This window comes from Somniosus microcephalus, chromosome 4, assembly GCF_052327205.1.
Source record: "Somniosus microcephalus isolate GS21.2 chromosome 4, FLI_Smic_1.0, whole genome shotgun sequence".
NCBI lineage: Eukaryota > Metazoa > Chordata > Chondrichthyes > Squaliformes > Somniosidae > Somniosus > Somniosus microcephalus.
Genome location: NC_140990.1, coordinates 160,053,261 through 160,079,972, shown reverse-complemented (window position 1 = coordinate 160,079,972; position 26,712 = coordinate 160,053,261). Strand labels below are relative to the sequence as shown.

Sequence of the window (26,712 nt, the reverse complement as noted above, 5' to 3'; positions counted from 1 at the left end):
AACCTGTACTCAATAACATGTACTCAATACTCGATAGCATGTACTCAATACTCGTATTTTGTACTAAATACTCGATAACCTGTACTCAATTCTCAATAACCTTTACTCGGTACTCGATAACCTGTCCTCAGTACTCGATAACCTGTACTCAGTACTCGATAACCTGTACTCAGTACTCGATAACCTGTACTCTGTACTCAATATCCTGTACTCCGTACTCGATAACCTGTACTCCGTACTCGATATCATGTACTCCGTACTCGATAACCTGTACACTGTACTCAATAACCTGTACACTGTACTCGATAACCTGTACACTGCACTCGATAACCTGTGCTCAGTACTCGATAACCTGTACTCAATACTCGATAACATGTACTCAGTATTCGATAACATGTGCTCAATACACGATAACTTGTACGCGGTACTCGATAACCTGTACTCAATACTCGATAAGCTGTACTCAATACTCGATAAGCTGTACACTGCATTCGATAACCTGTACTCAATACTCGATAACATGTACTCAGTATTCAATAACATGTGCTCAATACACGATAACTTGTTCGCGGTACTCGATAACCTGTACTCAATACTCGATAAGCTGTACTCAATACTCGATAAGCTGTACACTGCATTCGATAACCTGTACTCAATACTCGATAACATGTACTCAATACTCGATAACATGTACTCAATACTCGATAACCTGTACGCGGTACTCGATAACCTGTACTCGGTACTCGATAACCTTTACTCGGTGCTCGATAATCTGTACTCGGTGCTCGATAATCTGTACACTGTACTCAACAACCTGTACAATGTACTCGATAAACTGTACTCAATACTCGATAACCTGTTCTCAGAACACGATAACCTGTACTCAATTCCATGTACTCAGTACTCAATAACCTGTACTCAGTACTCGATAACCCATACTCAATACTCGATAACCTGTGCTCAGTACTCGATAACCCGTACTCAGTACTCGATAACCTGTATTCAACACTCAATAAACTGTACTCAGAACTCGATAACCTGTACTCAATACCATGTACTCAGTACTCGATAACATGTACGCAATACTCGATAACCTGTACTCAATACTCGATAACATGTACTCAATACTCGATAATTTGTACTAAATACTCGATAACCTGTACTCAATTCTCAATAACCTTTACTCGGTACTCGATAACCTGTCCTCAGTACTCGATAACCTGTACGCGGTACTTGATAACCTGTATGCGGTACTCGATAACCTGTGCTCAGTACTCGATAACCTGTACTCAGTACTCGATAAGCTGTACACTGCATTCGAAAACCTGTACTCAATACTCGATAACATGTACTCAATACTCGATAACCTGTACACTGTACTCGATAACCTGTGCTCAGTACTCGATAACCTGTACTCAATACTCGATAACATGTACTCAGTACTCAATAACCTGTACACTGTACTCGACAACCTGCACAATGTACTCGATAACCTGTACTCAGTCTCGAAAACTGAACTCAATATTCGATAACCTGTATTCAATTCTCGATAACCTTTACTCGGTACTCGATATCCTATACACTGTACTCGATAACCTGTACTCAGTACTCGATAACCTGTACTCAGTACTCGATAACCTGTACACTGTACTTGATAACTTGTGCTCGGTACTCGATAACCTGTACTCAATACTCGATATCCTATAATTGGTACTCGATAACATGTACTCAATACTCGAACACTTGTACTCAATACTCGAATACTTGTACTCAATACTCGAATACTTGTACTCAATAATTGATAACCTGTACTCAATACTCGATAACATGAACTTAGTACTCGATAACATGTACTCAATACTCCATAACCTGTACACTGTACTCAATAACCTGTACACTGTACTCAATAACCTGTACACTGTACTCGATAGAAGTACGCAATACTCGATAACATGTACTCAGTACTCGAAAACATGTAATCTATACTCGATAACCTGTACACTGTACTCGATAACCTTAACTCAATACTCGATAACCTATACTCAGTACTCGATAACCTGTACTCAGTACGATAACCTGTACTCAGTACTCGATAAGATGAACTCAGTACTCAATAACCTGTTCTCAATATTCAATAACATGTACTCAATACTCCATGACCTGTACACTGTACTCGATAACCTGTATTCAATACTCGATAACCTGTACACTGTACTCGATAACCTGTACTCAATACTCGATAACATGTACTCAGTACTCGATAGCCTGTACACTGTACTCGATAACCTGTATTCAATACTCGATAACCTGTACACTGTACTCGATAACCTGTATTCAATACTCGATAACCTGTACACTGTACTCGATAACCTGTACTCAATACTCGATAACATGTACTCAGTACTCGATAGCCTGTACACTGTACTCGATAACCTGTACTCAATACTCGATAACCTGTAATGGGTACTCGATAACCTGTACGCAATAATAGATAACCTGTACTCGGCACTCGATAACCAGTACTCGGTACTCGATAAATGGTACTCGATACTCGATAACCTCTACTCGGTACTCGATAACCTTTACTCGGTACTCAATAACCTGTATGCAGTACTCGATAACATGTACTCAATACTCGATAGCCTGTACTCGGTACTCGATAACCTGTACTCGGTACTCGATAACCTGTACTCGGTACTCGATAACCTGTACACTGTACTCGACAACCTGTACAATGTACTCGATAACCAGTACTCAATACTCGATAACCTGTACTCAGAACTTGATAACCTGTACTCAATAACATGTACTCAATACTCGATAGCATGTACTCAATACTCGATAATTTGTACTAAATACTCGATAACCTGTACTCAATTCTCAATAACCTTTACTCGGTACTCGATGACCTGTGCTCAGTACTCGATAACCTGTACTCAATACTCGATAACCTGTACTCAGTATTCAATAACATGTGCTCAATACTCGATAACCTGTACTCAATACTCGATAACCTGTACTCAATACTCGATAATTTGGACTAAATACTCGATAACCTGTACTCAATTATCAATAACCTTTACTCGGTACTCGATAACCTGTCCTCAGTACTCGATAACCTGTACACTGGACTCGATAATATGTACTCAATACTCGATAACTTGTACTTGGTACTCGATAACCTGTACTCCGTACTCGATATCCTGTACTCCGTACTCGATATCCTGTACTCAGTACTCGATAACCTGTACACTGTACTCGATAACCTGTACACTGTACTCGATAACCTGTACACTGTACTTGATAACCTGTGCTCAGTACTCGATAACCTTTGCTCAGTACTCGATAACCTTTGCTCAGTACTCGATAACCTTTGCTCAGTACTCGATAACATGTACTCAGTAATCGATAACCTGTACTCAGTATTCGATAACATGTGCTCAATACACGATAACTTGTACTTGATAAGCTGTACTCAATACTCGATAAGCTGTACACTGCATTCGATAACCTGTACTCGGTATTCGATAACCTGTACTCAGTACTCGATAACCTGTACTCAGTACTTGATAACCTGGACACTGTACTTGACAACCTGTACATTGTACTCAATAACCTGTACTCAATACTCGATAACCTGTGCTCAGTACTCGATAACCTGTATTCAACACTCAATAACCTGTACTCAGAACTCGATAACATGTACTCAATTCTCAATAACCTTTACTTGGTACTCGACAACCTGTCCTCAGTACTCGATAACCTGTACACTGTACTCGATAACATGTACTCAATACTTGATAACCTGTACGCGGTACTCGATAACCTGTGCTCAGTACTCGATAACCTGTACTCAGTAATCGATAACCTGTACACTGTACTCGATAACCTGTGCTCAGTACTCGATAACCTGTACTCAATACTCGATAACATGTACTCAGTACTCGATAACCTGTACACTTTACTCGACAACCTGTACAATGTACTCGATAACCTGTACTCAATACTCGATAACCTGTGCTCAGAACTCGATAACCTGCACTCAAAACTCGATAACCTGTACTCAATACCATGTACTCAGTACTCAATAACCTGTGCTCAGTACTCGATAACCTGTACTCAATACTCGATAACATGTACTCAGTACTCGATAACCTGTACACTTTACTCGACAACCTGTACAATGTACTCGATAACCTGTACTCAATACTCGATAACCTGTGCTCAGAACTCGATAACCTGCACTCAAAACTCGATAACCTGTACTCAATACCATGTACTCAGTACTCAATAACCTGTGCTCAGTACTCGATAACCCATACTCAATACTCGATAACCTGTACTCAGTACACGATAACCTGTACTCAGCACTCGATAACCTGTCCAATCTACGCGATCACCTGTACTCAGTACTCGATAACCTGTGTTCAGTACTCGATAACCTGTACTCAATACTCGATAACATGTACCAATACTCGATAACCTGTACTCAAAACTCAAAAACATGAACTCAATACACCATAACCGTTACACTGTACTCGATAACATGAACTCAGCACTCGATAACCTGTTCTGAATATTCAATAACATGTACTCAATACTCCATGACCTGTACACTGTACTCGATAACCTGTACTCAATACTCGATAACCTGATTGCAATACTCAATAACCTGTACACTGTACTCGATAACCTGTATTCAATACTCGATAACCTGTACACTGTACTCGATAACCTGTACTCAATACTCAATAACATGTACTCAATAATCGATAGCCTGTACACTGTACTCGATAACCTGTACTCAATACTCAATAGCCTGTTCTCAATACTCAATAACCTGTACACTGTACTCGATAACCTGTATTCAATACTCGATAACCTGTACACTGTACTCGATAACCTGTACACTGTACTCGAAAACCAGTACTCAATACTCGATAACCTGTACTCAATACTTGATAACCTGTACTGGGTACTCGATAACCTGTACGCAATACTAGATAACCTGTACTCGGTACTCAATAACCAGTACTCGGTACTTGATAACCAGTACTCGGTACTCAATAACCTGTATGCAGTACTCGATAACCTGTACTCAATACTCGATAACCTGTACGCAGTACTCGATAACCTGTACTCGGTACTCGATAACCTGTATACTGTACTCGAAAACCTGTACAATGTACTCGATAACCAGTACTCAATACTCGATAACCTGTACTCAATACTCGATAACCTGTACTCAATAACCTGTACTTAGTACTCAATAACCTGTACTCAGTACTCGATAACATGTACTCAATACTCGATAACATGTACTCAATACTCGATAATTTGTACTAAATACTCGATAACCTGTACTCAATTCTCGATAACCTTTACTCGGTACTCGAGAACCTGTCCTCAGTACTCGATAACCTGTACACTGTACTCGATAACATGTACACTGTACTCGATAACCTGTGCTCAGTACTCGATAACATGTGCTCAATACACGATAACTTGTACGCGGTACTCGATAAGCTGTACTCAATACTCGATAAGCTGTACACTGCATTCGCTAACCTGTACTCAATACTCGATAACATGTACTCAATACTCGATAACCTGTACGCGGTACTCAATAACCTGTACTCGGTACTCGATAACCTGTACTCGGTACTCGATAACCTGTACTCGGTACTCGATAACCTGTACACTGTACTCGACAACCTGTACAATGTACTCGATAACCTGTACTCAATACTCGATAACCTGTGCTCAGAACTCGATAACCTGTACTCAATACCATGTACTCAGTACTCGATAACCCATACTCAATAATTGATGACCTGTACTCAATACTCAATAACCTGTACTCAGAACTCGATTACCTGTACTCGGTACTCGATAACCTGTACTCGGTACTCGATAACCTGTACACTGTACTCGACAACCTGTACAATGTACTCGATAACCAGTACTCAATACTCGATAACATGTGCTCAGAACTCGATAACCTGTACTCAATACCATGTACTCAGTACTCAATAACCTGTACTCAGTACTCGATAACCCATACTCAATACTTGATAACCTGTACTCAATACTCAATAACCTGTACTCAGAACTCAATTACCTGTACTCGGTACTCGATAACCTGTACTCGGTACTCGATAACCTGTACACTGTACTCGACAACCTGTACAATGTACTCGATAACCAGTACTCAATACTCGATAACCTGTACTCAATACTCAATAACATGTGCTCAATACTCGATAATTTGTACTAAATACTCGATTACCTGTACTTAATTCTCAATAACCTTTACTCGGTACTCGATAACCTTTACTCGGTACTCGATAACCTGTCCTCAATACTCGATAACCTGTCCGCGGTACTCGATAACCTGTACTCAGTACTCGATAACCTGTGCTCAGTACTCGATAACCTGTACTCAATACTCGATAACATGTACTCAGTACTCGATAACCTGTACTCAGTACTCGATAACCTGTGCTCAGTACTCGATAACCTGTGCTCAATACTCGATAACATGTACTCAGGACTTGATAACCTGTACTCAGTATTCAATAACATGTGCTCAATACTCAATAACCTGTACACTGTACTCGACAACCTGTACAATGTACTCGATAACCTGTACTCAATACTCGATAACCTGTGCTAAGAACTCGATAACCTGTACTCAATACCATGTACTCAGTACTCGATAACCTGTGCTCAGTACTCGATAACCTGTACTGTAATCTCGACAACCTGTCCAATCTACGCAATCACCTGTACTCAGTACTCGATAACCTGTACTCAATACTCGATAACCTGTATTCAGTACTCGAAAACATGTACACTGCATTCGATAACCTGTACTCAGTACTCGATTACATGTACACTGTACTCGATAACCTGTACTCATTACTCGACAACCTGTACAATGTACTTGATAAACTGTGCTCAGTACTCGATAACCTGTACTCAATACTCGCTAACCTGTAGTCAATACTCACTAACCTGTACGCGATAACTTGCACTTGGTAATCTGTAGTCGATACTCGATAACCTGTACACTGTAATCGATAACTTGTACTCGATAACCTGTTCTCAATACTCAATAACCTGTACTCAATAGTCAATAACCTGTACTCAATACTCGATAACCTGTACTCAATACTCGATAACCTGTGTTCAGTACTCGATAACCTGTGCTCAATACTCGATAACTTGTGCTCAATACTCGATAACCTGGGCTCAGAACTCGATAAGTTATACTCAATACACGATAACTTGTACATGGTACTCGATAACATGAACTCAGTATTCGATAACTTGTACTCAGTATTCGATACCCTGTACTCAGTACTCGATAAAATGTACTCAATACTCGATAACCTGTATTCAATACTCGATAACTTTCATGCGGTACTCGATAACCTGTAATCAATATTTGATAACCTGTACTCAATACTCGATAACATGTACTCAATACTCGATAACCTTTACTCGGTACTCGAGAACCTGTCCTCAGTACTCGATAACCTGTACACTGTACTCGATAACATGTACACTGTACTCGATAACCTGTGCTCAGTACTCGATAACATGTGCTCAATACACGATAACTTGTACGCGGTACTCGATAAGCTGTACTCAATACTCGATAAGCTGTACACTGCATTCGCTAACCTGTACTCAATACTCGATAACATGTACTCAATACTCGATAACCTGTACGCGGTACTCAATAACCTGTACTCGGTACTCGATAACCTGTACTCGGTACTCGATAACCTGTACTCGGTACTCGATAACCTGTACTCGGTACTCGATAACCTGTACACTGTACTCGACAACCTGTACAATGTACTCGATAACCTGTACTCAATACTCGATAACCTGTGCTCAGAACTCGATAACCTGTACTCAATACCATGTACTCAGTACTCAATAACCTGTACTCAGTACTCGATAACCCATACTCAATAATTGATGACCTGTACTCAATACTCAATAACCTGTACTCAGAACTCGATTACCTGTACTCGGTACTCGATAACCTGTACTCGGTACTCGATAACCTGTACACTGTACTCGACAACCTGTACAATGTACTCGATAACCAGTACTCAATACTCGATAACATGTGCTCAGAACTCGATAACCTGTACTCAATACCATGTACTCAGTACTCAATAACCTGTACTCAGTACTCGATAACCCATACTCAATACTTGATAACCTGTACTCAATACTCAATAACCTGTACTCAGAACTCGATTACCTGTACTCGGTACTCGATAACCTGTACTCGGTACTCGATAACCTGTACACTGTACTCGATAACCTGTACAATGTACTCGATAACCAGTACTCAATACTCGATAACCTGTACTCAATACTCAATAACATGTGCTCAATACTCGATAATTTGTACTAAATACTCGATTACCTGTACTTAATTCTCAATAACCTTTACTCGGTACTCGATAACCTTTACTCGGTACTCGATAACCTTTACTCGGTACTCGATAATCTGTCCTCAATACTCGATAACCTGTCCGCGGTACTCGATAACCTGTACTCAGTACTCGATAACCTGTACTCAGTACTCGATAACCTGTACTCAGTACTCAATAACCTGTACTCAGTACTCAATAACCTGTACTCGGTACTCGATAACCTGTACTCAGTACTCGATAACCTGTACTCAATACTCGATATTATGTAGTCGGTACTCGATAACCTGTACTCAATTCTCGATAACTTGCATGCGGTACTCGATAACCTGTACTCAATACGCAATAACCTGTACTCAATACTCGATAACCTGTACTCAATACACGATAACATGTACTCAATACTCGATAACCTGTACACTGTACTCGACAACCTGTACAATGTACTCGATAACCTGTACTCAATACTCGATAACCTGTGCTAAGAACTCGATAACCTGTACTCAGTACTCGATAACCTGTACTCAGTACTCGATAACCTGTACTCAGTACTCGATAACCTGTACTCAGTACTCGATAACCTGTGCTCAGTACTCAATAACCTGTACTCAATACTCGATAACATGTACTCAGTACTCGATAACCTGTACTCAGTACTCGATAACCTGTGCTCAGTACTCGATAACCTGTACTCAATACTCGATAACATGTACTCAGGACTTGATAACCTGTACTCAGTATTCAATAACATGTGCTCAATACTCAGTAACCTGTACACTGTACTCGACAACCTGTACGATGTACTCGATAACCTGTACTCAATACTCGATAACCTGTGCTAAGAACTCGATAACCTGTACTCAATACCATGTACTCAGTACTCAATAACCTGTGCTCAGTACTCGATAACCTATATTCAATACTCGATAATCTGTACTCAGAACTCGATAACCTGTACTCAATACCATGTACTCAGTACTCAATAACCTGTACTCAGTACTCGATAACCTGTACTGTAATCTCGATAACCTGTCCAATCTACGCAATCACCTGTACTCAGCACTTGATAACCTGTACTCAATACTCGATAACCTGTATTCAGTACTCAAAAACCTGTACACTGCATTCGATAACCTGTACTCAGTACTCGATTACATGTACACTGTACTCGATAACCTGTACTCATTACTCGACAACCTGTGCAATGTACTTGATAAACTGTGCTCAGTACTCGATAACCTGTACTCAATACTCGCTAACCTGTACGCGATAACTTGCACTTGGTAATCTGTAGTCGATACTCGATAACCTGCACACTGTAATCGATAACTTGTACTCGATAACCTGTTCTCAATACTCAATAACCTGTACTCAATAGTCAATAACCTGTACTCAATACTCGATAACCTGTACTCAATACTCGATAACCTGTGTTCAGTACTCGATAACCTGTGCTCAATACTCGATAACTTGTGCTCAATACTCGATAACCTGTGCTCAGAACTCGATAAGTTATACTCAATACACGATAACTTGTACATGGTACTCGATAACATGAACTCAGTATTCGATAACTTGTACTCAGTATTCGATACCCTGTACTCAGTACTCGATAAAATGTACTCAATACTCGATAACCTGTATTCAATACTCGATAACTTTCATGCGGTACTCGATAACCTGTACTCAATATTCGATAACCTGTACTCAATACTCGATAACATGTACTCAATACTCGATAACCGGTACACTGTACTCGATAACCTGTACTCAATACTCGATAACCTGTACTCAGTACTCGATAACATGTACTCAATACTCGATAACATGTACTCAGTACTCGGTAACCTGTACTCAGTACTCGGTAACCTATACTCAGTACTCGATAACATGTACTCAATACTCCATAACCGGTACACTGTACTCGATAACCTGTTCTCAGTACTCGATAACCTGTACTCAATATGCAACAACCTGTACTCAATACTCAATAACCTGTACACGGTACGCGATAACTTGCACTTGGTAATCTGTAGTCGATACTCGGTAACTTGTACTATGTAACTTGTACTTGGTACTCGATAACTTGTATTCAATACTCGATAACATGTACTCAATACTTGATTATCGGTACGTTGTACTCGATAACTTGTACTCGATACTCGATAACCTGTACACTGTACTCGATAACCTGTACTCAGTACTCGATAACCTGTACTCAGTACTCGATAACCTGTACTCAGTACTCAATTACCTGTACTCAATACTCAATAAGCTGTGCGCGGTAAGTGATAACTTGCACTTGGTAATCTGTAGTTGATACTCGGTAGCCTGTACTATGTAACTTGTACTTGGTACTCGATAATCTGTACTCAATACTCAATAACCTGTACACTGTACTCGATAACCTGTACTCAGTACTCGATAACTTGTACTCAGTACTCGATAACCTGTGCTCAGTATTCGATAACCTGTACTCAGTACTCGATAAAATGTACTCAATACTCAATACCATGTACTCAATACCTGATTACCTATACGTGGTACTCGATAACCTTTACTCGATAACCTGTACTCAATACTCAATAACCTGTACACTCTGCTCGGTAACCTGTACTCAGTATTCGATAACCTGTACTCAGTACTCGATAACCTGTACTCAGTACTCGATAACCTGTACTCAGTACTCGATAACCTGTACTCAGTACTCAATAACCTGTACACGGTACGCGATAACTTGCACTTGGTAATCTGTAGTCGATACTCGGTACTATGTAACCTGTACTTGGTACTCGATAACTTGTATTCAATACTCGATAACATCTACTCAATACTTGGTTATCGGTACGTTGTACTCGATAACTTGTACTCGATACTCGATAACCTGTACTCAATACTCAATAACCTGTACATTGTACTCAATAACCTGTACTCAATTTTCGATAACCTGTACTCAATACTCGATAACTTGCACGCGGTACTCGATAACCTGTACTCAATATTCAAAAACCTGTACTCAATACTCGATAACTTGCATGCGGTAATCGATAACCTGTACTCAATATTCGATAACCTGCACTCAATACTCGATAACCTGTACTCAATACTCGATAACATGTACTCAATACTCGATAACATGTACTCAATACTCGATAACCTGTACACTGTACTCATTAACCTGTACTCAGTACTTGCTAACATGTACTCAGTACTCAATAACCTGTACTCAGTACTCGATAACATGTACTCAGTACTCGATAACCTGTACTCAGTACTCGATAACCTGTACTCCGTACTCGATAACCTGTACTCCGTACTCGATAACCTATATTCAATTACAAGTATTCAGTACTCAATAACCTGTACTCGGTACTCAATATCCTGTGCTCAATACTCGATAACCTGTACTCAATACTCGATATTATGTAGTCAGTACTCGATAACCTGTACTCAATTCTCGATAACTTGCATGCGGTACTCGATAACCTGTACTCAATACTCGATAACTTGTACTCAGTACTCGATAACCTGTACTCAATACTCGATAACCTGTACTCAGTACTCGATAACCTGTACTCAGTACTCGATAACCTGTACTCAATACTCGATAACCTGTATTCAGTACTCGATAACCTGTACACTGCATTCGATAACCTGTACTCAGTACTCGACAACCTGTACAATGTACTTGATAAACTGTGCTCAGTACTCGATAACCTGTACTCAATACTCGCTAACCTGTAGTCAATACTCGCTAACCTGTACGCGATAACTTGCACTTGGTAATCTGTAGTCGATACTCGATAACCTGTACACTGTAATCGATAACCTGTACTCGATAACCTGTTCTCAATACTCAATAACCTGTACTCAATAGTCAATAACCTGTACTCAATACTCGATAACCTGTACTCAATACTCGATAACCTGTGTTCAGTACTCGATAACCTGTGCTCAATACTCGATAACCTGTGCTCAATACTCGATAACCTGTGCTCAGAACTCGATAAGTTATACTCAATACACGATAACTTGTACGTGGTACTCGATAACATGAATTCAGTATTCGATAACTTGTACTCAGTATTCGATACCCTGTACTCAGTACTCGATAAAATGTACTCAATACTCGATAACCTGTATTCAATACTCGATAACTTTCATGCGGTACTCGATAACCTGTACTCAATATTCAATAACCTGTACTCAATACTCGATAACCGGTACACTGTACTCGATAACCTGTACTCAATACTCGACAACCTGTACTCAGTACTCGATAACCTGTACTCAGTACTCGATAACCTGTACTTAGTACTCGATAACCTGTACTCAATACTCGATAACATGTACTCAGTACTCGGTAACCTGTACTCAGTACTCGGTAACCTATACTCAGTACTCGATAACATGTACTCAATACTCCATAACCGGTACACTGTACTCGATAACCTGTATTCAGTACTCGATAACCTGTACTCAATATGCAACAACCTGTACTCAATACTCAATAACCTGTACACGGTACGCGATAACTTGCACTTGGTAATCTGTAGTCGATACTCGGTAACTTGTACTATGTAACTTGTACTTGGTACTCGATAACTTGTATTCAATACTCGATAACGTACTCAATACTTGATTATCGGTACGTTGTACTCGATAACTTGTACTCGATACTCGATAACCTGTACACTGTACTCAATAACCTGTACTCAGTACTCGATAACCTGTACTCAGTACTCGATAACCTGTACTCAGTACTCAATTACCTGTACTCAATACTCAATAAGCTGTACGCGGTAAGTGATAACTTGCACTTGGTAATCTGTAGTTGATACTCAGTAGCCTGTACTATGTAACTTGTACTTGGTACTCGATAACCTGTACTCAATACTCAATACCATGTACTCAATACCTGATTACCTATACGTGGTACTCGATAACCTTTACTCGATAACCTGTACTCAATACTCAATAACCTGTACACTCTGCTCGGTAACCTGTACTCAGTATTCGATAACCTGTACTCAGTACTCAATAACCTGTACTCAGTACTCGATAACCTGTACTCATCACTCGATAACCTGTACTCAGTACTCGATAACCTGTACACAGTACGCGATAACTTGCACTTGGTAATCTGTAGTCGATACTCGGTACTATGTAACTTGTACTTGGTACTCGATAACTTGTATTCAATACTCGATAACATGTACTCAATACTTGGTTATCGGTACATTGTACTCGATAACTTGTACTCGATACTCGATAACCTGTACTCAATACTCAATAACCTGTACACTGTACTCAATAACCTGTACTCAATTTTCGATAACCTGTACTCAATACTCGATATCTTGCATGCGGTACTCGATAACCTGTACTCAATATTTGAAAACCTGTACTCAATACTCGATAACTTGCATGCGGTAATCGATAACCTGTACTCAATATTCAATAACCTGCACTCAATACTCGATAGCCTGTACTCAATACTCGATAACATGTACTCAATACTCGATAACATGTACTCAATACTCGATAACCTGTACACTGTACTCATTAACCTGTACTCAGTACTTGCTAACATGTACTCAGTACTCAATAACCTGTACTCAGTACTCGATAACATGTACTCAGTACTCGATAACCTGTACTCAGTACTCGATAACCTGTACTCCGTACTCGATAACCTGTACTCCGTACTCGATAACCTATATTCAATTACAAGTACTCAGTACTCAATAACCTGTACTCGGTACTCAATATCCTGTGCTCAATACTCGATAACCTGTACTCAATACTCGATATTATGTAGTCGGTACTCGATAACCTGTACTCAATTCTCGATAACTTGCATGCGGTACTCGATAACCTGTACTCAATACTCGATAACTTGTACTCAATACTCGATAACCTGTACTCAATACTCGATAACCTGTACTCAATACTCAATAACCTGTACTCAATACTCGATAACCTGTACACTGTACTCGACAACCTGTACAATGTACTCGATAACCTGTACTCAATACTCGATAACCTGCACTAAGAACTCGATAACCTGTACTCAGTACTTGATAACCTGTACTCAGTACTCGATAACCTGTACTCAGTACTCGATAACCTGTACTCAATACTCGATAACATGTACTCAATACTCGATAACCTGTACGCGGTACTCGATAACCTGTACTCGGTACTTGATAACATGTACTCGGTACTCGATAACCTGTACACTGTACTTGATAACCTGTACTCCGTACTCGATAACCTGTGCTCAGTACTCGATAACTTGCACTTGGTAATCTGTAGTCGATACTCGGTAGCCTGTACTATGTAACTTGTACTTGGTACTTGATAACCTGTACTCAATACTTGATTACCTGTACGTGGCACTCGATACTCGATAAACTGTACTCAATACTCGATAACCTGTACACTGTACTCGATAACCTGTACTCAATACTCGATAACCTGTACATGGTACTCGATAACCTGTACTCGGTACACGATAACATGTACTCGGTACTCGATAACCTGTACACTGTACTTGATAACCTGTACTCAGTACTCGATAACCTGTGCTCAGTACTCGATAACTTGCACTTGGTAATATGTAGTCGATACTCGGTAGCCTGTACTATGTAACTTGTACTTGGTACTTGATAACCTGCACTGAATACTTGATTACCTGTACGTGGTACTCGATACTCGATAAACTGTACTCAATACTCGATAACTTGTACACTGTACTCGATAACCTGTACTCAGTACTCGATAACCTGTACTCAGTACTCGATAACATGTACTCAATACATGATAACATGTACTCAGTACTCGATAACCTGTACTCAATACTCAACAACCTGTACTCAATACTCAACAACCTGTACTCAATAACCTGTACGCGGTGCGCGATAACTTGCACTTTTTAATCTGTAGTCGATACTCGGTAACTTGTACTATGTAACTTGTACTTGGTACTCGATAACTTGTATTCAATACTCGATAACATTTACTCAATACTCAATAACCTGTACACTGTACTCGATAACCTGTACACTGTACTCGATAACTTGTACTCAGTACTCGATAACATGTACTCAGTACTCGATAACATGTACTCTGTAGTCGATACTCGGTAACTTGTACTATGTAACTTGTACTTGGTACTCGATAACCTGCACTCAATACTCAATAACCTGTACTCAATACGTGATAAATTGCACTTGGTAATCTGTAGTCGCTACTCGGTAACCTGCACTATGTAACTTGTACTTGGTACTCGATAACATGTGCTCGATATCTTGTATTCATTACTCGGTAAAGCCAGTACCAGAGAGCATTCCCAAGCCTTGTGATACTTACCCAGTGCAGGTAGGTAATGAGGATACTGTATAACATGGAGATTACAGCGAACACCAGGACGATCAGAAAGGCCAGAGTGAATTGACCGCACGGCCTCGGCTCTGGAACAGACAAGACAAGGTTAGCATAACTTTCTGCTCAAAGTGCACACCGGCTCAGTAAAACAGACAGCGCAGGACCAGTAAAGCAGAGAGCACCGGAACAGTAAAACAGAGCGCAGAAACAATAAAACAGAGCATAGAAACTGTAAAACAGAGCACAGAAACAGTAAAACAGAGCGTGCAGAAACAGTAAAACAGAGCGTGCAGAATCAGAAAAACAGAGAGCGCAGAATCAGTAAAACAAAGAGCACAGGAACAGCAAAGCAGAAAGCGCAGGATCAGTAAAACAGAGCACAGAATCAGAAAAACAGAGAGCGCAGAATCAGTAAAACAGTGAGGACAGAAACAGCAAAACAGAGAGTGCAAGATCAGTAAAACAGAGAGCGCAGGATCAGTAAAACAGAGAGAACAGGATCAGTAAAACAGAGAGAACAGGATCAGTAAAACAGGGAGAACAGAATCAATAAAACAGGGAGAACAGGATCAACAAAACAGGGAGAACAGGATCAGTAAAACAGAGTGGACAGAAACAGTAAAAGAGAGAGCGCAGGATCAATAAAACAGGGAGAACAGGATCAGTAAAACAGGGAGAACAGGATCAGTAAAACAGAGAGCGCAGGATAAGTAAAACAGAGAGCACAGAAACAGTATAACAGAGAGAACAGGATCAGTAAAATAGGGAGCGCAGGATCATAAAGCAGAGAGAACAGTATCAGTAAAACAGAGTGGACAGAAACAGTAAAACAGAGAGCACAGGATCAGTAAAACAGGGAGAACAGGATCAGTAAAACAGGGCACAGGATCAGTAAAACAGAGAGCGCAGAAAAAGTAAAACAAGCACAGGATCAGTAAAACAGAGAGAACAGGATCAGTAGAACAGAGAGCGCAGGATCAGTAAAACAGAGAGAGCAGGATCAGTAAAACAGGGAGCGCAGGATCAGTAAAACAGGGAGCGCAGGATCAGTAAAACAGGGAGAACAGAATCAGTAAAACAGGGAGAACAGAATTGTAAAACAGGGAGAGCAGGAACAGTAAAACAGAGAGCACAGGATCAGTAAAATAGAGAGCACAGGATCAGTAAAACAGACAGGACAGAAACAGTAAAACAGAGACTGCAGGATCAGCAAAACGGAGAGAACAGGATCAGTAAAAGAGAGAGCGCATGATTAGTAGAACAGAGGGCGTAGGTCAGTAAAACAGAGAGCGCAGGATCAATAAAACAGGAGAACACAATCAGTAAAACAGGGAGAACAGAATCAGTAAAACAGAGAGCGCAGGATCAGTAAAACAGAGAGCACAGAAGTAGTAAAACAGAGAGCGCAGGATCAGTAAAACAGAGAGCACAGAAGTAGTAAAACAGAGAGCGCAGGATCAGTAAAACAGAGAGCACAGAAGTAGTAAAACAGAGAGCACAGGATCATAAAACAGAGAGAACAGTAGCAGTAAAACAGAGTGGACAGAAACAGTAAAACAGAGAGCACAGGATCTGTAAAGCAGAGAGCAAAGAAGCAGTAAAACAGGCAGCGCAGGATCAGTAAAACAGAGAGCACAGAAGTAGTAAAACAGAGAGCGCAGGATCATAAAACAGACTGTGCAGGATCGGTAAAACAGAGAGAACAGGATCAGTAAAACAGGGAGAACAGGATCAGTAAAACAAAGAGCGCAGGATAAGTAAAACAGAGCACAGAAACAGCAAAACAGAGAGAATAGGATCAGTAAAACAGAGAGCGCAGGATTAGTAAAACAGAACTGGATCTGTAAAACAGAGTGAACAGGATCAGCAAAACAGAGAGAACACGATCAGTAAATCAGAGAGCACGGATCAGTAAAACAGGGAGAACAGGATCCGTAAAACAGAGAGAACACAATCAGTAAATCAGAGAGCACGGATCAGTAAAACAGGGAGAACAGGATCAGTAAAACAGAGTGAACAGGATCAGTAAAACAGAGAGCGCAGGATCAGTAAAACAGAGGGAACAGGATCAGTAAAACAGGGAGAACAGGATCAGTAAAATAGGGAGAACAGGATCAGTAAAACAGGGAGAACAGGATCAGTAAAACAGAATCAGTAAAACAGAGAGTGCAGGATCAGTAAAACAGGGAGAACAGGATCAGTAAAACAGAGAGAACAGGATCAGTAAAACAGGCAGAACAGGATCAGTAAAACAGAGAGCACAGAATCAGTAAACAGGGAGAACAGGATCAGTAAAACAGAGAGTGCAGGATCAGTAAAACAGAGAGAACAGATCAGTAAAACAGAGAGAACAGGATCAGTAAAACAGAGAACAGGATCAGTAAAACAGAGAGAACAGGATCAGTAAAACAGAGAATAGGATCAGTAAAACAGAGAGAACAGGATCAGTAAAACAGAGAACAGGATCAGTAAAACAGAGAACAGGATCAGTAAAACAGGGAGAACATGATCAGCAAAACAGAGAGAACAGGATCAGTAAAACAGAGAGAACATGATCAGCAAAACAGAGAGAACATGATCAGTAATACAGAGAACAGGATCAGTAAAACAGAGAACAGGGTCAGTAAAACAGAGTGAACAGAATCAGTAAAACAGAGAGAACAGGGTCATTAAAACAAAGAGAACAGGATCAGTAAAACAGGGAGAACAAGATCAGTAAAAGAGAGAGAACAGGATCTGTAAAACAGAGAGAACAGAATCAGTAAAACAGAAAGAACAGGATCAGTAAAACAGAGAGAACAGGATCAGTAAAACAGAGAGAACAGGAACAGTAAAACAGGATCAGTAAAACAGAGAGAACAGAATCAGTATAACAACGAGAACAAGATCAGTAAAACAGAGAGAACAGGATCAGTAAAACAGAGAGAACAGGATCAGTAAAACAGAGAGCGCAGGATCAGTAAAACAGAGAGCGCAGGGTCAGTAAAACAGAGAGCGCAGGATCAGTAAAACAGAGAGCGCAGGATCAGTGAAACAGAGAGAACAGGATCAGTAAAACAGAGAGAACAGGATCAGTAAAACAGAGAGAACAGGATTTGTAAAACAGCGAGAACAAGAGCAGTAAAACAGAGAGAACAGGATCATTAAAACAGAGAAAACAGAATCAGTAAAACAGAGGGCGCAGGATCAGTAAAACAGAGAGCGCAGAGCAGCAAAACAGGATCAGTAAAACAAAGAGTGCAGGATCAGTAAAACAGAGAGCGCAGGATCAGTAAAACAGGGAGAACCGGATCAGTGAAACAGAGAGCGCAGGATCAGTAAAATGGAGAGAGCAGGATCAGTAAAACAGAGAGTGCAGGATCAGTAAAACGGAGCGAACAGGATCAGTAAAACAGAGAGAACAGGATCAGTAAAACAGAGAGAACAGGATCAGTTAAACAGAGAAAAGGATCAGTAAAACAGAGAAGAGGATCAGTAAAATAGGGAGAACAGGATCAGTAAGACAGAGCGAACAGAATCAGTAAAACAGAGAGCGCAGATTCAAAAAACAGAGCGAACAGGATCAGTAAAACAGAGAGAACAGGTTCAGTAAAACAGAGAGCGCAGATCAGTAAAACAGGGAAAACAGGATCAGTTAAAGAGAGAGCACAGGATCAGTAAAACAGAGAGCACAGGATCATTAAAACAGAGAGAACAGGATCCGTAAAACAGAGAGAACAGGATCAGTAAAACAGAGAGAACAGGATCAGTAAAACCGACGGAACAGGATCAGTAAAACAGGGAGAACAGGATCAGTAAAACAGAGCGAACAGGATCAGTAAAACAGAGCGAACAGGATCAGTAAAACAGGGAGAACAGGATCAGTAAAACAGAGTGAACAGGATCAGTAAAACAGAGAGAACAGGATCAGTAAAACAGAGAGGACAGGATCAGTAAAACAGAGAGAACAGGATCAGTAAAACAGAGAGCGCAGGATCAGTAAAACAGAGAGAACAGGATCAGTAAAGCAGAGAGCGCAGGATCAGCAAAACAGAGAGAACAGGGTCAGTAAAACAGAGAGAACAGGATCAGTAAAACAGAGAGCGCAGGATCAGAAAAAAAGAGAGGGCAGGATCAGTAAAACAGAGAGCGCGGGATCAGTAACAGAGAGAGCACAGGATCAGTAACAGAGAGAGCACAGGATCAGAAAAAGAGAGTACCGGATCAGTAAAACAGAGAGCACAGGATCAGTGAAACTGAAAGTACAGGATCAGTAAAACAGGGAGAACATGATCAGTAAAACAGAGAGCGCAGGATCAGTAAAACAGGGAGAACATGATCAGTAAAACAGAGAGAACAGGATCAGTAAAACGGAGAGAAGAGAATCAGTAAAACAGAGAGGGCAGGATCAGTAAAAAAGAGAGCACAGTATCAGTAAAAGAGAGAGAACAGGATCAGTAAAACAGAGAGAACAGATCAGTAAAATGGAGAGCGCGCATCAGTAAAACAGGGAGAACAGAATCAGTTAAAGAGGGCGAACAGGATCAGTAAATCAGAGAGCACAGGATCAGTAAAACAGGGAGAACAGGATCAGTAAAACAGAGAGAACAGATCAGTAAAACGGAGAGCGCGCATCAGTAAAACAGGGAGAACAGGATCAGTAAAGCAGAGAGCACAGGATCAGTAAAAGAGGGAGAACAGGATCAGTAAAGCAGAGAGCACAGGATCAGTAAAACAGGGAGAACAGGATCAGTAAAACAGAGAGAACAGGATCAGTAAAAGCGAGCGAACAGGATCAGTAAAACAGAGAGAACAGGATCAGTAAAACAGAGAGCACAGGATCAGTAAACAGAGAGCGCAGGATCAGTAAAACAGGGAGCACAGGATCAGTAACACAGAGCGCGCAGGATCAGTAAAACAGAGAGCGCAGGATCAGTAAAACAGGGAGAACATGATCAGTAAAACAGAGAGCGCAGGATCAGTAAAAGAGAGAGCACAGGATCAGTAAAACAGAGAGCGCAGCCAGTAAAACAGAGAGCGCAGGATCAGTAAAACAGAATGAACAGGATCAGTAAAACACAAAGCACAGGATCAGTTAAACAGAGAGCGCAGAATCAGTAAAACAGAGAGAACAGGATCAGTAAAACAGGGAGAACAGAATCAGTAAAAGAGAGAGCACAGGATCAGTAAAACAGAGAGCACAGGATCAGTAAAACAGAGTGAACAGGATCAGTAATAAAGAGAGAACAGGATCAGTAAAACAGAGAGAACAGGATCAGTAAAACAGACAGCGCAGGATCAGTAAAGCAGAGAGCGCAGGATTAGCAAAACAGAGAGAACAGGATCAGTAAAACAGAGAGAACAGGATCAGTAAAACAGAGAGCACAGGATTAGAAAAAAAGAGAAGTCAGGATCAGTAAAACAGAGAGCGCAGGATCAATAAAAGAGAGAGCACAGGATCAGTAAAAGAGAGCACAGGATCAGTAAAACAGAGAAAACAGGATCAGTAAAACAGATAGAACAGGATCAGTAAAACAAAGAGAACAGTATCAGTAAAACAGAGAGAACAGGATCAGTAAAACAGGGAGAACATGATCAGTAACACAGAGAGCGCAGGATCAGTAAAACAGGGAGAACATGATCAGTAAAACAGAGAGCGCAGGATCAGTAAAACAGGGAGAACAGGATCAGTAAAACAGAGAGAACAGGATCAGTAAAACAGAGAGCGCAGTTTCAGTAAAACAGAGAGCGCAGGTTCAGTAAAGCAGAGAGCGCGGATCAGTAAAACAGGATCAGTAAAACAGAGAGAACAGGATCAGTAAAACAGAGAGTGCAGGATCAGTAAATCAGAGAGAACAGGATCAGTAAAACAGAGAGCGCAGGATCAGTAAAACAGAGAGCGCAGGATCAGTAAATCAGAGAGAACAGGATCAGTAAAACTGATGGAACAGGATCAGTAAAACAGGGAGAACAGGATCAGTAAAACAGAGTGAACAGGATCAGTAAAACAGGGAGAACAGGATCAGTAAAACAGAGTGAACAGGATCAGTAAATCAGAGAGCGCAGGATCAGTAAAACAGAGAGAACAGGATCAGTAAAACAGAGAGCGCAGGGTCAGTAAAAGAGAGAGCACAGGATCAGTAAAAGAGAGCACAGGATCAGTAAAACAGAGAGCACAGGATCAGTAAAACAGGGAGAACATGATCAGTAAAACAGAGAGCACAGGATCAGTAAAACAGAGAGAACAGGAACAGGAGAACAGGATCAGTAAAACAGAGCGAGCAGGATCAGTAAAATGGAAAGAACAGGATCAGTAAAACAGCGAGGGCAGGATCAGTAAAAAAGAGAGCACAGTATCAGTAAAATAGTGAGAGAACAGGATCAGTAAAACAGAGAGAACAGATCAGTAAAACGGAGAGCGCGCATCAGTAAAACAGGGAGAACAGGATCAGTAACACAGAGAGCGCAGGATCAGTAAAACAGAGAGAACATGATCAGTAAAACAGAGAGCGCAGGATCAGTAAAACAGAGAGAATGGGATCAGTAAAACAGAGAGAACAGGACCAGTAAAACAGAGAGCGCAGGATCAGTAAAACAGAGAGCGCAGGATCAGTAAAACAGAGAGCGCAGGATCAGTAAAACAGAGAGCGCAGGATCAGTAAAACAGAGAGCGCAGGATCAGTAAAACAGAGAGCGCAGGATCAGTAAAATGGGAGAACAGGATCAGTGAAACAGAGAGCACAGGATCAGTAAAATAGGGAGAACAGGATCAGTAAAACAGAGCGAACAGAATCAGTAAAACAGAGAGCACAGGATCAGTAAAACAGAGAGCACAGGATCAATAAAACAGAGAGCACAGGATCAATAAAACAGAGAGCAAAGGACCAGTAAATCAGAGAGCGCAGGATCAAAAAACAGAGAGAACAGGATCAGTAAAACAGAGAGAACAGAATCAGTAAATCAGGGAGAACAAGAGCAGTAAAACAGAAAACAGGATCAGTAAAACAGAGAGAGCAGGATCAATAAAACAGAGAGAACAGGATCAGTAAAGCAGGGAGAACGGGATCAGTAAATTAGGGAGAACAGGATCAGTAAAACAGAGAGCGCAGGATCAGTAAAAGAGAGAGCGCAGGATCAGTAAAAGAGAGAGCACAGGATCAGTAAAACAGAGAGAACAGGATCAGTAAAACAGGGAGAACAGGATCAGTAAAACAGGGAGAACAGGATCAGTAAAACGGGGAGAACAGGATCAGTAAAACAGGGAGAACAGGATTAGTAAAACAGAGAGAACAGGATCAGTAAAACAGAGAGAACAGAATCAGTAAAACAGAGAGAACAGAATCAGTAAAACAGAGAGCGCAGGATCAGTAAAACAGAGAGTGCAGGATCATTAAAACAGAGAGAACAGATTCAGTAAAACAGAGAGAACAGGATCAGTAAAACAGAGAGCGCGGATCAGTAAAACAGGATCAGTAAAACAGAGGGAACAGGATCAGTAAAACAGAGAGTGCAGGTTCAGTAAAACAGAAAGCGCAGGATCAGTTAAACAGAAAACAGGAATAGTAAAACAGAGAGCACGGATCAATAAAACAGGGAGAAGAGGATCAGTAAATTGGAGAGAACAGCATCAGTAAAACCGAGAGAACAGAATCAGTAAAAAAGAGCGAACAGGATAAGTAAAAGAGAGAGAACAGGATCAGTAAAAGAGAGAGCACAGGATCAGTAAAAGAGAGAGCACAGGATCAGTAAAACAGGGAGACCAGAATCAGTTACACAGAGAGAACAGGATCAGTAAAACAGAGAGCGCAGGATCAGTAAAAGAGAGAGCACAGGATCAGTAAAACAGAGAGCACAGGATCAGTAAAACAGAGAAAACAGGATCAGTAAAACAGAGAGAACAGGATCAGTAAAACAGAGAGAACAGTATCAGTAAAACAGAGAGAACAGGATCAGTAAAACAGAGAGTGCAGAACCAGTAAAACAGAGAGCACAGGATCAGTAAAACAGAGAGAACAGGATCAGTAAAACAGAAAGCGCAGGATCAGTTAAACAGAGAGCGCAGAATCAGTACAACAGAGAGAACAGGATCAGTAAATCAGAGAGAACAGGATCAGTAAAACAGGGAGAACAGGATCAGTAAAACAGGGAGAACAGGATCAGTAAAACAGGGAGAACAGGATCAGTAAAACAAAGTGAACAGGATCAGTAAAACAGAGAGAACAGGATCAGTAAAACAGAGAGCGCAGTTTCATTAAAACAGAGAGCGCAGGTTCAATAAAACAGAGAGCACAGGATAAGTAAAAGAGAGAGAACAGGATCAGTAAATCAGAGAGCACAGGATCAGTAAAAGGGAGAGCACAGGATCAGTAAAAGAGAGCACAGGATCAGTAAAACAGAAAGCGCAGGATCAGTTAAACAGAGAGCGCAGAATTAGTAAAACAGAGAGAACAGGATAGTAAAACAGAGAGAACAGGATCAGTAAAACAGGGAGAACAGGATCAGTGAAACAGGGAGAACAGGATCAGTGAAACAGGGAGAACAGGATCAGTAAAACAGAGAGAACAGAATCAGTAAAACAGAGAGCGCAGTTTCAGTAAAACAGAGAGCGCAGGATCAGTAAAGCAGAGAGCGCGGATCAGTAAAACAGGATCAGTAAAACAGAGAGAACAGGATCAGTAAAACAGAGAGCGCAGGATCAGTAAAACAGAGAGCGCAGGATCAGTAAAACAGAGAGAACAGGTTCAGTAAAACTGACGGAACAGGATCAGTAAAACAGGGAGAACAGGATCAGTGAAACAGGGAGAACAGGATCAGTAAAACAGAGAGAACAGAATCAGTAAAACAGAGAGCGCAGTTTCAGTAAAACAGAGAGCGCAGGATCAGTAAAGCAGAGAGCGCGGGTCAGTAAAACAGGATCAGTAAAACAGAGAGAACAGGATCAGTAAAACAGAGAGCGCAGGATCAGTAAAACAGAGAGCGCAGGATCAGTAAAACAGAGAGAACAGGATCAGTAAAACCGACGGAACAGGATCAGTAAAACAGGGAGAACAGGATCAGTAAAACAGAGCGAACAGGATCAGTAAAACAGGGAGAACAGGATCAATAAAACAGAGTGAACAGGATCAGTAAATCAGAGAGCGCAGGATCAGTAAAACAGAGAGAACAGGATCAGTAAAACAGAGAGCGCAGTATCAGTAAAAGAGAGAGCACAGGATCAGTAAAAGAGAGCACAGGATCAGTAAAACAGAGAGCACAGGATCAGTAAAACGGAGAGAACAGGATCAGTAAAACAGCGAGGGCAGGATCAGTAAAAAAGAAAGCACAGTATCAGTAAAATAGAGGGAGAACAGGATCAGTAAAACAGGGAGAACAGGATCAGTAAAACAGGGAGAACAGGATCAGTAAAAGAGGGAGAACAGGATCAGTAAAGCAGAGAGCACAGGATCAGTAAAACAGGGAGAACAGGATCAGTAAAACAGAGAGAACAGTATCAGTAAAAGAGAGTGAACAGGATCAGTAAAACAGAGCGAACAGGATCAGTAAAACAGAGAGCGCAGGATCAGTAAAACAGGGAGCACAGGATCAGTAACACAGAGAGCGCAGGGTCAGTAAAACAGAGAGAACATGATCAGTAAAACAGAGAGCGCAGGATCAGTAAAACAGAGATAACAGGATCAGGAAAACAGGGAGAACATGATCAGTAAAACAGGGAGAACAGGATCAGGAGAACAGGATCCGTAAAACAGAGAGAACAGGATCAGTAAAACAGAGAGCGCAGGGTAAGTAAAAGAGAGAGAACAGGATCAGTAAAACAGAGAGTACATGATCAGTAACACAGAGAGCGCAGGATCAGCAAAACAGGGAGAACATGATCAGTAAAACAGAGAGCACAGGATCAGTAAACAGAGAGCGCAGGATCAGTAAAACAGGGAGCACAGGATCAGTAACACAGAGAGCGCAGAATCAGTAAAACAGAGAGAACATGTTCAGTAAAACAGAGAGCGCAGGATCAGTAAAACAGAGAGAACAGGATCAGTAAAACAGGGAGGACATGATCAGTAAAACAGAGAGTACATGATCAGTAACACAGAGAGCGCAGGATCAGTAAAACAGGGAGAACATGATCAGTAAAACAGAGAGAACAGGATCAGTAAAACCGACGGAACAGGATCAGTAAAACAGGGAGAACAGGATCAGTAAAACAGAGTGAACAGGATCAGTAAAACAGGGAGAACAGGATCAGTAAAACAGAGAGAACAGGATCAGTAAAACAGAGAGCGCAGTATCAGTAAAAGAGAGAGCACAGGATCAGTAAAAGAGAGCACAGGATCAGTAAAACAGAGAGCACAGGATCAGTAAAACGGAGAGAACAGGATCAGTAAAACAGCGAGGGCAGGATCAGTAAAAAAGAAAGCACAGTATCAGTAAAATAGAGGGAGAACAGGATCAGTAAAACAGGGAGAACAGGATCAGTAAAAGAGGGAGAACAGGATCAGTAAAGCAGAGAGCACAGGATCAGTAAAACAGGGAGAACAGGATCAGTAAAACAGAGAGAACAGAATCAGTAAAAGAGAGTGAACAGGATCAGTAAAACAGAGCGAACAGGATCAGTAAAACAGAGAGCGCAGGATCAGTAAAACAGGGAGCACAGGATCAGTAACACAGAGAGCGCAGGGTCAGTAAAACAGAGAGAACATGATCAGTAAAACAGAGAGCGCAGGATCAGTAAAACAGAGATAACAGGATCAGGAAAACAGGGAGAACATGATCAGTAAAACAGGGAGAACAGGATCAGGAGAACAGGATCCGTAAAACAGAGAGAACAGGATCAGTAAAACAGAGAGCGCAGGGTAAGTAAAAGAGAGAGAACAGGATCAGTAAAACA

The 26,712-nt window shown here is 41.0% G+C and overlaps 1 protein-coding gene across 2 annotated transcripts in view; it reads right to left on the bottom strand.

Annotated features, from left to right (window-relative positions):
* The window catches only part of LOC147119963 (T-cell-specific surface glycoprotein CD28 homolog), a 100,475-nt gene that overhangs the window by 50,365 nt on the left and 23,398 nt on the right, over positions 1 to 26,712 (bottom strand). For both annotated transcript variants that reach the window (XM_085985414.1, XM_085985413.1), the window contains exon 3: positions 15,834 to 15,934. In XM_085985414.1, coding sequence (XP_085841540.1) covers positions 15,834 to 15,934 — 101 coding nt within the window. The remainder of the gene's footprint in view (positions 1 to 15,833; positions 15,935 to 26,712) is intronic.